The sequence below is a fragment of the Balaenoptera borealis genome, assembly GCF_965194805.1.
Source record: "Balaenoptera borealis genome assembly, chromosome: 8".
NCBI lineage: Eukaryota > Metazoa > Chordata > Mammalia > Artiodactyla > Balaenopteridae > Balaenoptera > Balaenoptera borealis.
Genome location: NC_138865.1, coordinates 2,401,521 through 2,417,993, shown reverse-complemented (window position 1 = coordinate 2,417,993; position 16,473 = coordinate 2,401,521). Strand labels below are relative to the sequence as shown.

The 16,473-nt window shown below is 37.2% G+C and overlaps 1 protein-coding gene across 8 annotated transcripts in view; it reads left to right on the top strand.

Moving 5' to 3' along the window:
• The window catches only part of NEK1 (NIMA related kinase 1), a 232,585-nt gene extending 221,784 nt beyond the window's left edge, over positions 1-10,801 (top strand). For all 8 annotated transcript variants that reach the window (XM_082402100.1, XM_082402099.1, XM_082402098.1 and 5 more), the window contains one exon: positions 9,556-10,801. In XM_082402100.1, coding sequence (XP_082258226.1) covers positions 9,556-9,569 — 14 coding nt within the window. In that variant the 3' untranslated portion in view covers positions 9,570-10,801. The remainder of the gene's footprint in view (positions 1-9,555) is intronic.
• Positions 10,802-16,473: the final 5,672 nt, after the last annotated feature.

Below are 16,473 nucleotides of genomic sequence, written 5' to 3'. Positions count from 1 at the left end.
TCTTTTACATGCAGCTGTCCAATTTTCCCAGCACTACTCCTTGAAGAGAATGTCTTTCTCCATTATATGTTCTTACCTCCTTTGTCATAGATTAATTGACCATAGGTGTGCGGGTTTGTTTTTGGGCTCTCTGTTCTGTTACATTGATCTATATGTCTGTTTTTGTGCCAACACCACACTGTTTTGATTACTGTAACTTTGTAGTAGACAGTAAGTCCCCTACATATGAGTGAGTTCTGTTCTGAGAGCGCATTCGTAAGTCCAATTTGTTCATAAGTCCAACAAAGTTAGCCTAGGTACCCAAATAACACAGTCGGTTATATAGTACTGTACCGCAATAGGTTTATAATACTTTTCACACAAATAATATGTAAAAAACAAAGAAACACAAAAAATAAAATATTTTTAATCTTACAGTACAGTACCTTGAAAAATACAGTAGTCCAGTACAACAGCTGGCATCCAGGGGCTGGCATCGAGTGAACAGGCAAGAAGAGCTACTGACTGAAGGAGGGAGAGGAGGTGGGAGATGGCAGAGCTGAAGGATCATCAGCAATAGGAGACAGAGGGCAAGGTGCAGTTTCACTCACGCCTGACGCTGATGGCACAGGTTCTGCTTCCTTGCTGGATTCAGTTCTATCTACCCTCTTAAAAAAATGATCCAATGATGTCTGTGTAGTAGCTCTTTTTTTCTCATTGTAGATGACAGGGTAGCACTGGATTGCATTCTGAACGGCTGCTGCAACCTTTGTGTACCATTCTATGTTTGGGTCCTGAGCCTCAGAGACTAACAGTGCTTCCTCAAATAAAGAAAATCCCCTTGCCATTTATTGCGTCGTGAATCTCTTCAGTTCTTCAGTTACTTCTTCTTCCTCTTGTAGCTCCACTCTCAATTATTTTCACTTTTCTTTCCATCGTTATCGCTTGGCACTTCTTAGCCATACCAGCTACACACCGCTGCCTTTACGTGTGCTTCCTGGGCTTGAAATAAAGATACTGTGTTACTGTACTCTATACAGTACTGTACTGTAACGTACACAAAAGCACAACCACTTGTAGAGGATGCATGCATGTGACAGTGTACACCAGACATGCGAACTAACTTATGTGATAGGACATGAGAATGCACATTTGCATCTCTGAAAGTTTGCAACTTGAATGTTCGTATGTAGGAGACTTACTGTAGTCTGAAGTCTGGGAGGGAGATAGCCTCCAGCTTTGTTTTTTTTTTCCTCAAGATTGCTTTGGCAATTCAGGGTCTTTTGTGGTTCCATATGAATTTTTGGATTATTTGTTCTAGTTCTGGGGAAAATGTCATGGGTATTTTGATAGGGATTGCATTAAATCTGTAGACTGCTTTGGCTAGTATGCCATTTAACAATAGTAGTTCTTCCAATCCAAGAGCACAGGATATCTTTCTATTTCTTTGTATTATCTTAAGTTTCCTTCATGACTATTTTACAGTTTTCAGTGTATAGGTCATTCACCTCCTTGGTTAAGTTTATTCCTATGTATTTTATTCTTTTTGATGTGATTTTAAACAGAATTTTTTTTTCTCTTTCTGATGATTCATTATTAGTGTATAGAAAAGCAACAGATTTCTATGTGTTAATCTTGTATCCTGCAACTTTGCTGAATTCATTTATTAGTTCTAATAGTTTTGGGGGGGAGACTAGGGTTTTCTTATGTAAAGTATCATGTCATCTGCAAGAAGTGATAGTTTTACTTCTTCCCTTCCAATTTGGATGCCTTTTATTTCTTTTTCTTGTCTGATTGCTGTGGCTAGGGCTTCTAACACTATGTAAATAGAAGTGGCAAGAGTGGACATCCTTGTCTAGTTCCTGAGTATAGAGGAAAAGCTTTCAGCTTTTCACTGTTGAGTGTGATATTAGCTGTGGGTTTGTCATAAATGGCCCTTATTATGTTGAGATGTGTTCCCTTTATACATACTTTGATGGAAATTTTTATCATGAATGGATGTTGAATTTTCTCAAATGCTTTCTGCACCTATTGAGATGATCATGTGATTTTTTTATGCTTCCCTTTGTTATTGTGGTGCTGTCACATTCATAGATTTGCAAATATTGAACCATCCTTGCATCCTGAGAATAAATCCAACATGATCGTAGTGTATGATCCTTTTTATATATTTTTGGATTTGGTTTGCTAATATTTTGTTGAGGAGTTTTGCATCTATATTCATCAAAGAGATTGGCCTGTAACTTTCTTTTCCTGTAGTGCCTTTGTCTGGTTTTGGTATCAGGGTAATGGTGGCCTCATAGAATAAATTTGGGAGCATCCCATCCTCTTTAATTTTTTGGAATAGTTTGTGAAGGATAGCTATTATTTCTTTATATGTTTGGTAGAATTTCCCTGTGAAGCCCTCTGGTCCTGGACTTTTTTTGGCTGGGAGGTTTTCTTTATTACAAATTCAATTTCACTACTAGTGATTGATCTGTTCAAATTGTTTCTTCTTGATTCAGTCTTGGCAGGTTGTGTGTTGCTAGAAATTTGTCCATTTCTTCTGTCCAATTTGTTGGCGTATAACTGTTCATAGTATTATGATTTTTTGTTACCTCTGTGGTATCGGTTGTTATTTCTTCACTTTCATTTTGTTTATTTGGGTCCTCTTTTTTTTTCTTTGTGAGCCTGGCTAAAGGTTTATCAACTTTGTTTATCTTATTAAAAATCAACTCTTAGTTTCATTAATCTTTTCTTTTTTTTTTTTTTTGGTCTTTATTTTATTTATTTCCTTTATGTTTTTTCCTACCTTCTGCTGACTTTGGGCTTTGTTTGTACTTCTTTTTCTAGTTCCTTTAGGTGGTAGTTTAGGTTGTGTTTTTGAAGTTTTTCCTATTTCCTGAGGGAGGCCTGTATCCCTATGAACTTTCCTCTTAGAACTGCTTTTGCTGCATCCAGAAGGTTTTGGAATGTTGTGGTTTTATTTTCATTTGTCTTGAGGTGTTTTCTGATTTCCTCTTTGATTTCTTCATCGACCCATTGGGTTTTTAGTAGCATGGTGTTTGGTCTTCATGTGTTTGTTCTTTTCCCTGTTTTCTTTCTGTAATTGATGTATGGCTTGATATAATTTCTATCCTCCTAAATTTGTTGGAACTTGTTTTGTGGCCTAGCATGTGATCTATCCTGGAGAATGTTCCATGTGCACTTGAAAAGAATATGTACTCTGCTGTTTTTGGATGTAAAGTCCTATAGAGATCTGTTAAGACCAACTAGTCTATTGAGCTATTTAAGACCACTGTTGCCTATTGACTTTCTGTCTGGATGATCTGTCCATTGATGTAAGTGGGGTGTTAAAGTCCCCTACTATTATTGTAGCATTGTCAATTTCTCCCTTTATGTCTGTTAGTTTTTTTTTTTTTTTTTTTTAATTTTTATTTATTTATTTATTTATGGCTGTGTTGGGTCCTCGTTTCTGTGTGAGGGCTTTCTCTAGTTGTGGCAAGTGGGGGCCACTCTTCATCGCGGTGCGCAGGCCTCTCATTATCGCGGCCTCTCTTGTTGCAGAGCACAGGCTCCAGACGCGCAGGCTCAGTAATTGTGGCTCACGGGCCTAATTGCTCCGTGGCATGTGGGATCTTCCCAGACCAGGGCTCGAACCCGTGTCCCCTGCATTGGCAGGCAGACTCTCAACCACTGCGCCACCAGGGAAGCCCTGTCTGTTAGTTTTTGCTTTATATATTTAGGTGCTCCTATATTGGGTGCGTGTATGTTAACTAATGTAATATCCTCTTCTTGTATTGATCCGTTTATTGTTATAGTGTCTTTCTTTATCTTTCTTTATGGCCTTTGTTTTAAAGTCTATTTTTGTCTGATATATGTATTGCTACCCCCACTTTCTTATCATTTCCATTTGCATGAAATGTCTTTTTCCATCCCCTCACTTTCAATCTGTGTTTGCTTTTAGCCCTGAAGTGAGTCTCTTGTAGGCAGCATATTGAAGGGCCTTGGTTTTTGGGGTTTTTTAAAATCTAATCAGCTACCCTGTGTGTTTTGATGAGAGCATTTAATCCATTGATATTTAAAGTACTTAATTGATAGGTATGTACTTACTGCCATTTCTTACTGTTTTCTGGCTGTTGTAGTTCTTCTCTGTTAATTTCTTCCCTTATGGTTTGATGATTTTCTTTAGTGGTATGCTTTGTTTCTTTCTTTTTGATTTTTGTATATCTATTGTAGGGTTTGATTTGTGGTTACCATGGGGTTTATATATGTTGGCATGTTGACCCATAATTATATTTACTTGTTTTAAACTGCTAGTCATTTAAGTTCAAATGGATTCCAAAAGAGCTACATTTTTTACTCCATCTCCCACATTTTGTGTTTTTTATGTCATATGTTACATATTCATGCTTATCCCTTAACTGTTCATTGTAATTATCGTTGCTTTTAACATTTTTTTTGTCTTTCAACCTATGTACTGGCTTAAGTGGTTGATCTTCAATCCTTACCATATATTTGCTTTTCCTAGTGGGATTTTCCCTTTCTTATATGTTTTTACTTCTTTTCCATTTAGAGGAGACAGTTCAACATTCTTACTAGAGTCAGTTTAGTATTGCTGTACTTGTTTAATTTTTGCTTGTCGGAGAAATTCTTTCTCTCTCCTTCTATTCTAAATGATAATCTTTCTGAGTAGAGTGTCCTGGGTTGCAAGTTTTTCCCTTTCAGCACTTTGAATATATATTGCCACTCCCTTCTGGCCTGCAAAGTTTCTGCAGAGAATTCGGCTGATAGCCTTATGGGGGTTCCCTTTTATATAGCTCTTTGTTTTTCTCTTGCTGCCTTTAGAATCCTCTCTTTATCTTTAACTTTTACCATTTTAATTATGATAGGTCTTTGTGTGGGTCCATTTGGGTTCATCTTATTTGGAACCTCTGTGCTTCCTGTACCTGGACATCTATATTCTTCTACAGGTTTGGGAATTTTTCAGCCATAATTTCCTCAAATACATTTTTGATCCCCTTCTCTCTCTCTTCTCCTTCTGGGACCCCTATAATGTGAACGTTGGAACACCTAATGCTATCTCAAAGATCTCTTAAACAAATTTTTTTAAATGAAAGCAATTTTTCTTTCTCTTGTTCTGATTGGGTGGTTTCCATTGTTCAGTTATACCTTCCAGATCAGTTGTGCAGTCTTCCGTATCACTTAGTGATTCATTTCCTTATAGTGTGTTTTTATTTCAGCTGTTGTAATATTCATTTCTCATTGGCCCTTTTCTATATTTTCTAGTTCTTCATTAAAATGTTCAGTGTTTAGATCAATTCTTTTCCCTAATTCAGTTAACATTTTCTTCACTAATATTTTGAATTTTTTATCTGGAAAATTATTTATTTCTGTTTCATTATTTATCCAGAATTTTCTCTTACTCCTTGAATTGAGAGCAGTTCCTCTGCCTTTTCTTTCTTTTTTTTTCTATTTTTTAATTTTTTATTGAGTGTAGTTGATTTACATTGTTGTTTTAATTTCTGCTGTACAGCAAAGTGGTTCAGTTATACATATATATATATGCATTCTTTTTTTATATTCTTTTCCATTATGGTTTATCCCTGGATATTGAATATAGTTCCCTGTGCTGTACAGTAGGACCCTGTTGTTTATCCATTCTATATATAATAGTTTGCATCTGCTGACCCAAAATTCCTAATCCATCCCTCCTCACCACCCCATCTTGGCAACCACATGGCTGTTCTCTATGTCTGTGAGTCTGTTTCTGTTTTGTGGATAAGTTCATGTGTGTCATATTTTAGATTCCACATATAAGTGATATCATATGGTACCACTTGAGTAAGTGCCAACAGTGGCACCTGCTACCCCACCCGGCTCTGCCTCAGGCCTGGGTCACCTCTGTGTCCCAAGGTTCAGTCTCTTCCCCAGTCCTTGCTGCCCCAGTTCCAGTGCAACACTGTGGCTTGGAGTGAATGGGGCTGGAGAATTGGCTGTGCTCGGGCTGGGGTTGTGTGATGAGGTGGTCCCGGGAAGAGCCTCAGCCGTTAGAGCACACCTCTCTCTGCCCTGCCTCTGGGGCCAACACTCAAGATCCTCACGACTGGACTCCAGGCTTCTCCAGCCCTTGTATTTGTCACAGCATCTTCCAGCCAGCCAACAGGGTTTGTGTCCTCTGTCTAGGACCCCATGACTGGGACCCCCAGTCTATGGCTCGACCCACTTACTCCCCAAGGCAAGTGTCCATCACTGCAATCTCCCTTTTCCTCTGAGTCCCCTCCCAGGGGCACAGGTCACGACCCAATCTCTCTTCTTCCCATCATAGCAGATTCTCTGAGATCTTTCTTACAGCCTTGGTTGTACAGCAATCCGGCTAGTTTCCAGTTCGTTTTCAGTGAGAATTGTTCCACATGTAGATGTATTTTTAATGTGTTCCTGGTGGGGGTGATGGTGAGCTCCACATCCTCTTACTCTGCCATCTTGATCTCTCCCTTTAGAGTCCTTCTTATTCGAAATTCTTATACTGCAGATCTAGCTCTCTTTCCCCAGACTGTCGTCTTTTAGGTCACATCTTAGGAGATAACAGTAAAACCATGTCATCTGCATATGGTGCTTAGACACTTTTATTTTCTGTGTTGGTGGTGGGTAATGAAGGAGGGAATGAATAACGATATCTAGTACACCCAATAGTGGTATCAGGGGCAATAAGTTAGAAGTTAAAAAGATTTTCTACAACACATTTCTGTTTTATTTAATCAGAAATTATGTGAGTCCTCAAAAGACAGCCTGAACTATACAACACCCCCACACTGTCACAGTGCAGGTGTAGTGAGCACCTACTCTATACAACTCCCTCATATCGTCACATTGCAGATTTGCTAAGTGCCTACAGGTGTAGCGATTGGTAAAATTAATGCCACTTAGTCTTTAGCTAGGTACTAGCTAGGCTAGAGTCAGAGATCAAATAGAGATAGTACAATGTGTGAACTGCTTTATATTATTTCTAAAAAATTTATTCTTTAAGGAGAGGAGGAGCCAACTGTAGACAGTGATAGAATGGCAAAGGCCAGCAGCACGTCCTCGTGTAGAACATTGATCTTAGCAGTCCAAGCTTGTAAACGTCTAAGAAGGAAACAAAGACCTTCCTTCTACATTTATTTTAGATAGAATATTGTGCTATTTATGTGATGAGATTCTGTACACCAGTTATAGTGAAGGAATGAAATTTTCATCTATCACTTGGATAAGCCCCACCAATATGATGAGTTGAATAAGTAGTACATGATACCATTTATATAATATTTAAAAACAATTTTATTTAAATGTGCATATATGTAATAAAAATTAAAAGCCATGGGAAGGAAGGGCACACATCAATTTTAGGATACTGATAACACCCCTCAGGAGGAGGAGAAGGCAGTAAGATGGGAAAAGGGTGCTCTCTCTCTTTAATGTGTTTTTCTTGAATCAATTATCCAAACCAGTGTGGCCAAAAGTTAACTTTTACTAATTCTAGATATTAGGTACCTGTGTGTTCATTAGTTTATTCTCTGTACTTTTCTGTTTGAAACAGTTTGTCATTGTAAAAAAATAAGTAAATTATAGTACACAGCAATAAGTGTAACACTGAAAGCAAAAAAATATGTTGCATAAAGTGATGGTCCAGCTATATTGGAAGAAATAAAAGTGTCAGGATAATTCTTCCCAGGGGAGAGGACGTCAGAGCTGGATTTTGATAAGTGAGGATTTATCCCCCAAGGCATATGTCTACTTGTACATAGAGGGGTGCCAGCTGTTATACTACAGGAACTGTAAGCTCTTCAGTGTTACTAGAGCATATATTATGGGGACAGCTGGGGAAGATGGGCAATGGAAGTAGACAAGGCTAGAAGTACTTAAAAGGCCAGATCTGAAGGGCACTGCAGTCCACATAAGGAGCACAGGTTCTGTCATGAGCCTGTGGGGAGCTCGTGAGGGGTTTCAAGCAGTGCAGTGATTAGAGATGACACTTCGATTTTAACGGACGAGCTCTTTCTGGAGTGTGAAGATAGTGACTGTTATGTAAGGTTAAATTAAGCAGTCTGTTTAAGTCACTCCACCGTGTTTTTCTAGACTAATGAAAAATTGGAGATAACTAGAATGTCTATAAATACAAATGGTTAATTTAAATACGCCATATCTGTAAAGAAAATACTACACAGCCATTGAAACTGACATGGAATATATCTATGATTTATTCATTTTCAACATTTTATTGTAAAATTCTTATCATATGAAAATGTTGAAAAAACTTCAGTTACCACCCATATGCCCACCATCTAGAGTCTTCCATTAACATTTTATAATCTTGCTTTATCACTTATTTGTCCATCTTTCCATCCATTATGTGTTTTAAAGGGAAAAACTTGAGTCTCAGAACTGCATCTTGTTGTAATTTTTTTTTTCACACACACACACTGTATTTTATTTTTACAAGAGATAAGTAGACTGACACCAAGCATTGTACATGGATGACCACAACAAAAGCAACAACAATTGCAATTACCAAACATGAAACACACTCATACTATGTCATAATATTGACATTCAGTCCAGTAATCCTCCACTGTAACAGCTCCTTTACTTTGCAGTGAAAATTGATTTGTATATTCTTTGCCTCTGAGTCCTTGTGGGATTTTTTTTTTTTTAATTCAAACAGAAAGTCACAAAAATTATACTCATCCTCATCAGTTCACTCAGTCCCATGTAATTAATTTTTTTTTCATCTTGATCTTTTGTTAGCCCTTTTATGAGTTCATCAGTTTTTCATTAGAGTTCTGAAAATGCTTATTCATTCAGTTCAGCAGTACAGTCAGTTACCAGAAACCTGTACTTGTCAGAGTCTTTTCCATGAATTTCTTGAAGATGAGACACTTTTATAGGAACATATTTGCAAAAGCATCAGAGTACACCCAGAACTGTCTGTAAATGACAAAAGACTTAAAAATGACCACGGTTAAAGATTTGATGTAAGTTCATAATAATGCAGTTGACAAGAAAATTAGTTATTTCTGAGTTATACATTTTAAAGTAATAACTAGGATTATGACTTATAACATTATACCAGAACATATAAGATTTTTAGAAATTTCATGTAATGTCTGAAACATTTATATTAACATATTTCCATACAAATAACCCAATCAAAGTTTAGATTCTTCCATTAAAATTTTATAATCTTGCTTTATCACTTATTTGTCCATCTTTCCATCCATTATGTGTTTTAAAGGGAAAAACTCGAGTCTCAGAACTGCATCTTGTTGTAATTTTTTAAAACATATTTGGGTATGCATAGATAAGCAATCTGGGAAGATTTATATAAAACTATTAGCTTTGGTTGTCTTTGGCTGATAGGTGATTTTTGCTTCCCACTTAATTCTTTATTGTAATGTCTGAATATTTCACATTGAGTGTGTGATATTGTAATAAAAACTACCTTTAAAACTACAGTAAGGCTCTTTTCCTTTAGTGTGACAGAGAATGAGTTTTTTACTAAGTAAATACATAGAGCTTGATTTGCAATGAGTGAATTAAATTTTTTTCTTTTTTGTACAGATAATGATGAATAATCCTCAGAACATTCTTTAATCCTCAGCGGAATGAAAGCATTTAAACTTTGGCTCATCAGAATAACAAGCTTCAGTGGGAAATGTAGCGATTTTTTATAAATGAAATATTAGATTTAAAATGGGCATACTGATTGCATGAAAATGATGGAGAAACATGCCATTTTTCAATCAAGATTCTAGTTTTTTATCTATTTTATTTTGTTGAGTTCTATAGTCATCTCCTACAGAATATATACTTTATTAAATGTTCCAACCAAAGTGTAAGACACAGTGATCCAGACTGGACTTAATGGCTTTGAAGAAGATGTACCATGCAGCAAGGTAATTTTTACTTTCAGCAAATGTCTTTAAGTTGAAAGAATAACTTCTGTTGTGAAAGACTTGCCTTTGCTTTTTCAATTACGCATTTAAGCATGACCCTTTTTTCTGTCTACTTGTTTTCATGGCCAGCAATTCTGGATTAAATAACCTTGTCGAGGGCTCTATTTAAATCTTAACATTTCGAAGATGGAACTTTTAGCCTTAAAGTTTATATTCTCAGTCCTTTTTCAACCAGTGTGTCTCCTGAACTAGCTGAATGGAAACAGGCTATAAAAACAGTCTTAGAAGTCATTGAAAAATTTGATTACGAAAGAATAGCAAAAATATATTCCCTGATATTTAAAAAGTTGGTTAATTACTTTTGTTTCTTTTTGAGGACCAGAACAAGGAAGACTATATCTAAAAATTAGTCTCTGAATTTTAACATTGATCTAGCATATAGCATAAAGTTGCCCTTTTGGTTTTCAGCTTCCTCTCATGCATGTGCTTTTTAATTGAGATTCAAAAGGAGAAAGGAATCATTTTTATTTTGACAGTGTGACAGTTTTGGTAACTAGTATTGCAAAGGGGGGAAATGTTTACCTTTTCAATACCATTATGAGAAAATTTTGTTAGGTCATTAAGACAATGGTCACACAGCTTCAGTTGCAATATGCCAGGTATTACATCATTAGAGATGTCTGAAGTCCAGATGCTTTTAGTAATAAAAGCAGAATTTTGGAAACTCTGAGAACAAAGAAGCCTTATTGGCATAATCTGTGGTTTGAACAGTAAAATCGTATGTTGCAGCACTATCAGTAGTATGCTGAATTAATTATGTATATTATTTCTAACATCCAAAGCTAAATACTTGATTTTTATATGTTTGTTTATTTTATGATATTACTATTAAATTTTTACTATCTACCTGATGTACACTATTGGTTGTCTTTTATTTATTAGCACTGTTATTAATAGAATGCTTTTACAGAGAGCTGAGAATACTTTTGATTATTTTACCTGAACATTTTATTTTCTTTTTCAATAGAAGAATATTTGAATTCTGTACTTTAATTCTCTACAGTCCTAAATGATGTTAATGATTTGTGGGAGTGAGTATTTTTAAATTCTTAACCTAGAAATGCAAGTAGGAGTATAACACAGTAGAAAGAGTTGTTTAGCCATATTTCAAAAGATGTCATCTATATAAGAATAGGGGTGACAAATAGGATATGTGCCATCTTCAGTCAATTGGTAGTGAGTGGCTCTGGGGCGTTATTATGGAAAGGTTTTCTGTGCCAGTGGTAAAGAGGGTTTTTATTGTTCAATAAGGTCTGTTGTAGGTGTTGGAGGAGGAACGTGGAAGCATCTATAGATTCATAGAACGTTAGAGTGAGCGAGGGCTATCAGGATAATTTAGTATTATCTACATTTCTCAGGCGAGGGCACTGAGTTGTCACATGAGTGAATTCACTTGTGTAGATGGCCAGGGTCAGACCAGTTCCTGGCCTTACCCTGTGCTATTACTTCCACATTCTTTTAAAATTTATCTCCTCTAGAGAGTGAAAAGGAATAGATTTAATAGGAAAAGGTACATTTAGCATTAATGCATTAAGAATTCTGCAGAGATGTTCTGTTTCTGGGAATAGCACACTATTCTAATTTACCTCGCTATTGAAAACAACTTTTAAATGTTAAATAAAGTTGGCTTTTTATCCATAAATTAGCACATACTCTACCCTTTATCACTTCATTGATGGATCTTTCAAGATTGCTTGTGTATGTGTGTGTTTAATATATACTTGAAAACAGAAGAGGTAAGAAGGTGAATTGCAAGGCCATCACTTTGGAGAAAGCCTCAACCCAGAGATGAGTGGAATATTGGAGAGAAAATAAGCACTTTTGACTGGAACATATGTCCAGTGCCTCTCACTTGGGTAGAGTGGGCTCACGGAGCAAAGGTGCAAAAGGTAAGGCCAAGCATCCACCACACTGGAGAATCGTGTAGGAAACCCTGTGTCAAGGTGAGACTCCAGAAGCCTACATCCTCACAATCAGGGAGAACCCCAAACTCAGGGACTGTCAGAAGAGAAGAGGACCAAAAATCCCCTGGCAGTTGTAGCCACAAACCAGCCATCAACTGGTTTTGTATCTTGAGCAACAGAACCTGGGTGGGTCGGGGAATTTAGACTCAAACATAATTTAAGGTGGTTCCCGATTGGTAGTGCCTCGTGAACCCAGCAGAAGCCATTCCAGTGCCTCTCTGAAGGAAGGCACATTTCTTTTGTGTCTTGAAAAGCACCATAAATAAAATTTTAAGAGCAATGATAAACACAGAGTTAAAGATACAATAGTACACAAGAAATCAAGATAATGTAAGTGGGAAATAGCAGGAACAGGATCTGCACAGACTTTAGATTTGGAATTATCAGAAATGTGTTATAAAGCAACTATATTTACTGTGTTTAAAGCTAAAAAGTGATGTAGATATGAAGAACCAAATAGAATTCGTTTACATGAAAAATGCAATAACCAAAATTTAAAAACCAAGTGGACATACTTGGCAGCACACTGTATGTGGCAGGGAAGAGAATTAACAAACTGGAAGAAATTATCCATAATAAAGCACACAGAGAGAAAAAGTTGGAAAGTATACAAGAGAAGGAAAGAGATTCAGTGGGAACGTCTAATGTATGTTTGATTAGAGTCCTAGAAAAAAAGAAAGGGGTAAAGTTATTCATAGAGATAAAGGCTGAGAATTTTTCCAAACTGTTGGAAGACTCCAGTCCACATATTGCAGATGCATAGTGAATTTCAAGCAGGATAAAGTAAGAGAAAAGCATGCCTGGTGTCTTCAAAGTAAAACTGTGTAACATCAAAGACAAAAAAAAATCTTAAAAGAAGTTGAAGGTAAAAAAGGCATACTACCTTCAAAGGAATGTTAAAGACTGACAGTTGGTGTTTCAACAGTAGTAGTGAAACACTGAAATGGTATCTGTAATGTGCTGAAAGAGAATAATTGTCATTCCAAATTACATACGTAGTAAAAATGTCTCATGGGTGGATAAAAAAGAATTCTGACTCCCACTGCTGGCCATGAAGAAGTAAAAGAGAGGGGATTTACCTTCCCACCTTTAACAACTCAAACACTGGACAAAATACATGAAGCAATGCTTCTCAGACAGTGGGAGACAGACAACAAAGGGAAACATATGTGGTAAACCATGTGATTGCCCAAGTTTACTGCATAGAAATAGCATGGACGTCAGGGGAGCAATAAAAAACCCAGGGTTCTTCCTAAATTGAGGATATAGAAGTTAGAATTTAGAGAGGTGAAAGCAGCCATAATTTGCACTGCAGAGTTCCAGAAAGCAGAGAGCTGCACAGAGGGGCTAGAAAATCTCCAAATATTTGTGAACTAAACACATCTTTTTTTAATTGAAGTATTTTTGATTTGCAATATTGTGTTAGTTTCTGATGTACAGCAAAATGATTTAGATATGTTTCAGGGATGGAAAAAGATATTTCATGCAAATGGAAATGACAAGAAAGTGGGGTAGCAATACTCATATCAGACAAAATGGACTTTAAAACAAAGGCCATAAAGATAAAGGACACTACATAATGATAAATGGATAGATACAAGAAGAAGATATTACATTTATTAACATACATGCACCCAATAGAGGCTAAAAACATAAAACAAATACTAACATACATAAAGGGAAAAATTGACAGGAATACAAAAGTAGTATTAATAGTAGGAGACGTTAACACCCCACTGACAGCAGTGGACAGAACTTCCAGACAGAAAATCAATTAGGCAACAGAGATCCTAAATGAAACAATGGAACAGTTAGACTTAATTGATATTTTCAAGACATTGCATCCAAAAACAGTAGAATGCACATTCCTTTCAAGTGTACATGGAATATTCTCTAGGGTAGACAACATACTAGGATACAGAACAAGCCTCAACAAATTTAAGAGGATAGAAATCATTTCAATAATCTGTTTTGACCACAACAGCATGAAACTAGAAATCAACCACAGAAAGAGAAACAAGAAAAAAACAATTACATGGAGACTAAACAATATGCTAATTAAAAACCCAGTGGGTCAATGATGAAATGAAAGAGGAAACTTAAAAATACCTTGGGACAATGATAACACAACTATACAAAAATCTATGGGATGCAGCAAAAACAGTCCTAAGAGGGAAGTTCATAGCAATAGAGGCCTTCTTCAAAAACAGGAAAAATTCCAAATAAACAACCTAAAAGAAAAAGAACAAATGAAACCTAAAGTCACAGAAGGAGGGAAATAATAAAGATCAGAGAGGAAATAAAATATAGATTAAAGAAACAATTGAAGGGCTTCCCTTGTGGCACAGTGGTTGAGAGTCTGCCTGCTAATGCAGGGGACATGGGTTCGAGCCCTGGTCTGGGGAGATCCCACATGCCACGGAGCAACTGGGCCCGTGAGCCACAACTACTGAGCCTGCGCATCTGGAGCCTGTGCTCCGCAACAAGAGAGGCTGCGATAGTGAGAGGCCCGTGCACCGCGATGAAGAGTGACCCACGCTTGCCACAGCTAGAGAAAGCCCTCGCACAGAAACGAAGACCCAACAGAGCCAAAAGTAAATTAATTAATTAATTAATTTTAAAAAAGAAACAATTGAAAATATCAGTAAAACCAAGAGCTGGTTTTTTGAAAGGATAAACAAAATTAAACCTCTGGCCAGGCTCACCAAGAAGAAAAGAGCGAGGATCCAAATAAAATAACAAATGAAATAGAAGAAATAATAACTGATACCACAGAGATACAAAAAACATAAGAATACTACAAATAGTTATATGCCAACAAATTGGACAACCTAGAAGAAATGGACTAATTTCTAGAAACATACAACCTAAGACCAAATCAAGAAGAAACAGACAGTTTGAACAAATGGATCACTGGTAGTGAAATTGAATTTGTAATTTAAAAAACTGCCGGCAAAAAAAGTCCAGAACCAGGCAGCTTCACAGGGAATTCTAGCACACATATAAAGAAGATCTAATACCTATCCTTCTCAAACTATTCCAAAAAGTTGAAGAGGACAGGACACTCCCAAATTCATTTACAAAGCCACCATTATCCAGATACCAAACCAGACAAAGACACTCCAAGTGAAGAAAATTACAGGCCAATCTCTTTGATGAATATACATGCAAAAATCCTCAACAAAGTATTAGCTAACCAAATCCAAAAATATATAAAAAGGATCATACACCATGGTGAAGTTGGATTTATTCCAAGGATGCAAGGATGGTTCAACATTTGTAAATCAACAAATGTGATAGCACCACATTAACAAAGGGAAGCAGCCTGGCTCTTTGGTGGGGCTAATGGCGGACTCTGAGAGGGCTCATGCCAAGGAGTACTTCCCAGAACTTCTGCCAGTGTCCTTGTCCCCGCAGTGAGCCACAACCACCCCCCACCTCTGCAGGAGGCCCTCCAACACTTGCAGCCGTGAGGCTGACAGGGTCTTGGTGTTCCGACCGGGTGTCAAGTCTGTGCCTCTGAGGTGGGAGAGCCGAGATCAGGACATTGGTCCACCAGAGTCCTCCCGGCTCCACGTAATATCAAACTGTGAAGTTCTCCAAAAGATCTCCATCTCAACGCTAAGACCCCAGCTCCACTCAACGACCAGCAAGCTACAGTGCTGGACACTCTATGCCAAACAACTAGCAAGACAGGAATACAACCCCACCCATTAGCAGAGAGGCTGCCTAAATCATAATAAGTTCACAGACACCCCAAAACACACCACCAGATGCAGTCCTGCTCACCAGAAAGACAAGATCCAGCCTCATCCACCAGAACACAGGCACCAGTCCCCTCCACCAGTAACCCTAGACAACCAAACTTAGCCACTGGGGGCAGACACCAAAAACAATGGGAACAACGAACCTGCAGCCTGCGAAAAGGAGACCCCAAACACAGTAAGTTAAGGAAAATGAGAAGACAGAGAAATACGCAGCAGATGAAGGAGCAAGGTAAAAAACCCACCGGACCAAACAAATGAAGAGGAAATAGGCAGTCTACCTGAAAAAGAATTCAGAGTAATGATACTAAAGATGATCCAAAATCTTGTAAATAGAGTGGAGAAAATGCAAGAAACGTTTGACAAGGACTTAGAAGAACTAAAGAGCAAACAAACGATGAACAACACAATAAATGGAATTTTAAAATTCTGTAGAAGGAATCAATAGCAGAATAACTGAGGCAGAAGAACGGATAAGTGACCTGGAAGATAAAATAGTGGAAATAACTACCACAGAACAAAATAAAGAAAAAAGAATGAAAAGAATTGAGGACAGTCCCAGAGACCTCTGGGACAACATTAAACACACTAACATTCGAATTATAGGGGTCCCAGAAGAAGAAGAAGAAAAGAAAGGGACTGAGAAAATACTTGAAGAGATTATAGTTGAACACTTCCCTAATATGGGAAAGGAAATAGTCCATCAAGTCCAGGAAGTGCAGAGAGACCCAGACAGGATAAATCCAAGGAGAAACATGCCAAGACACATATTAATCAAACTACCAAAAATTAAAA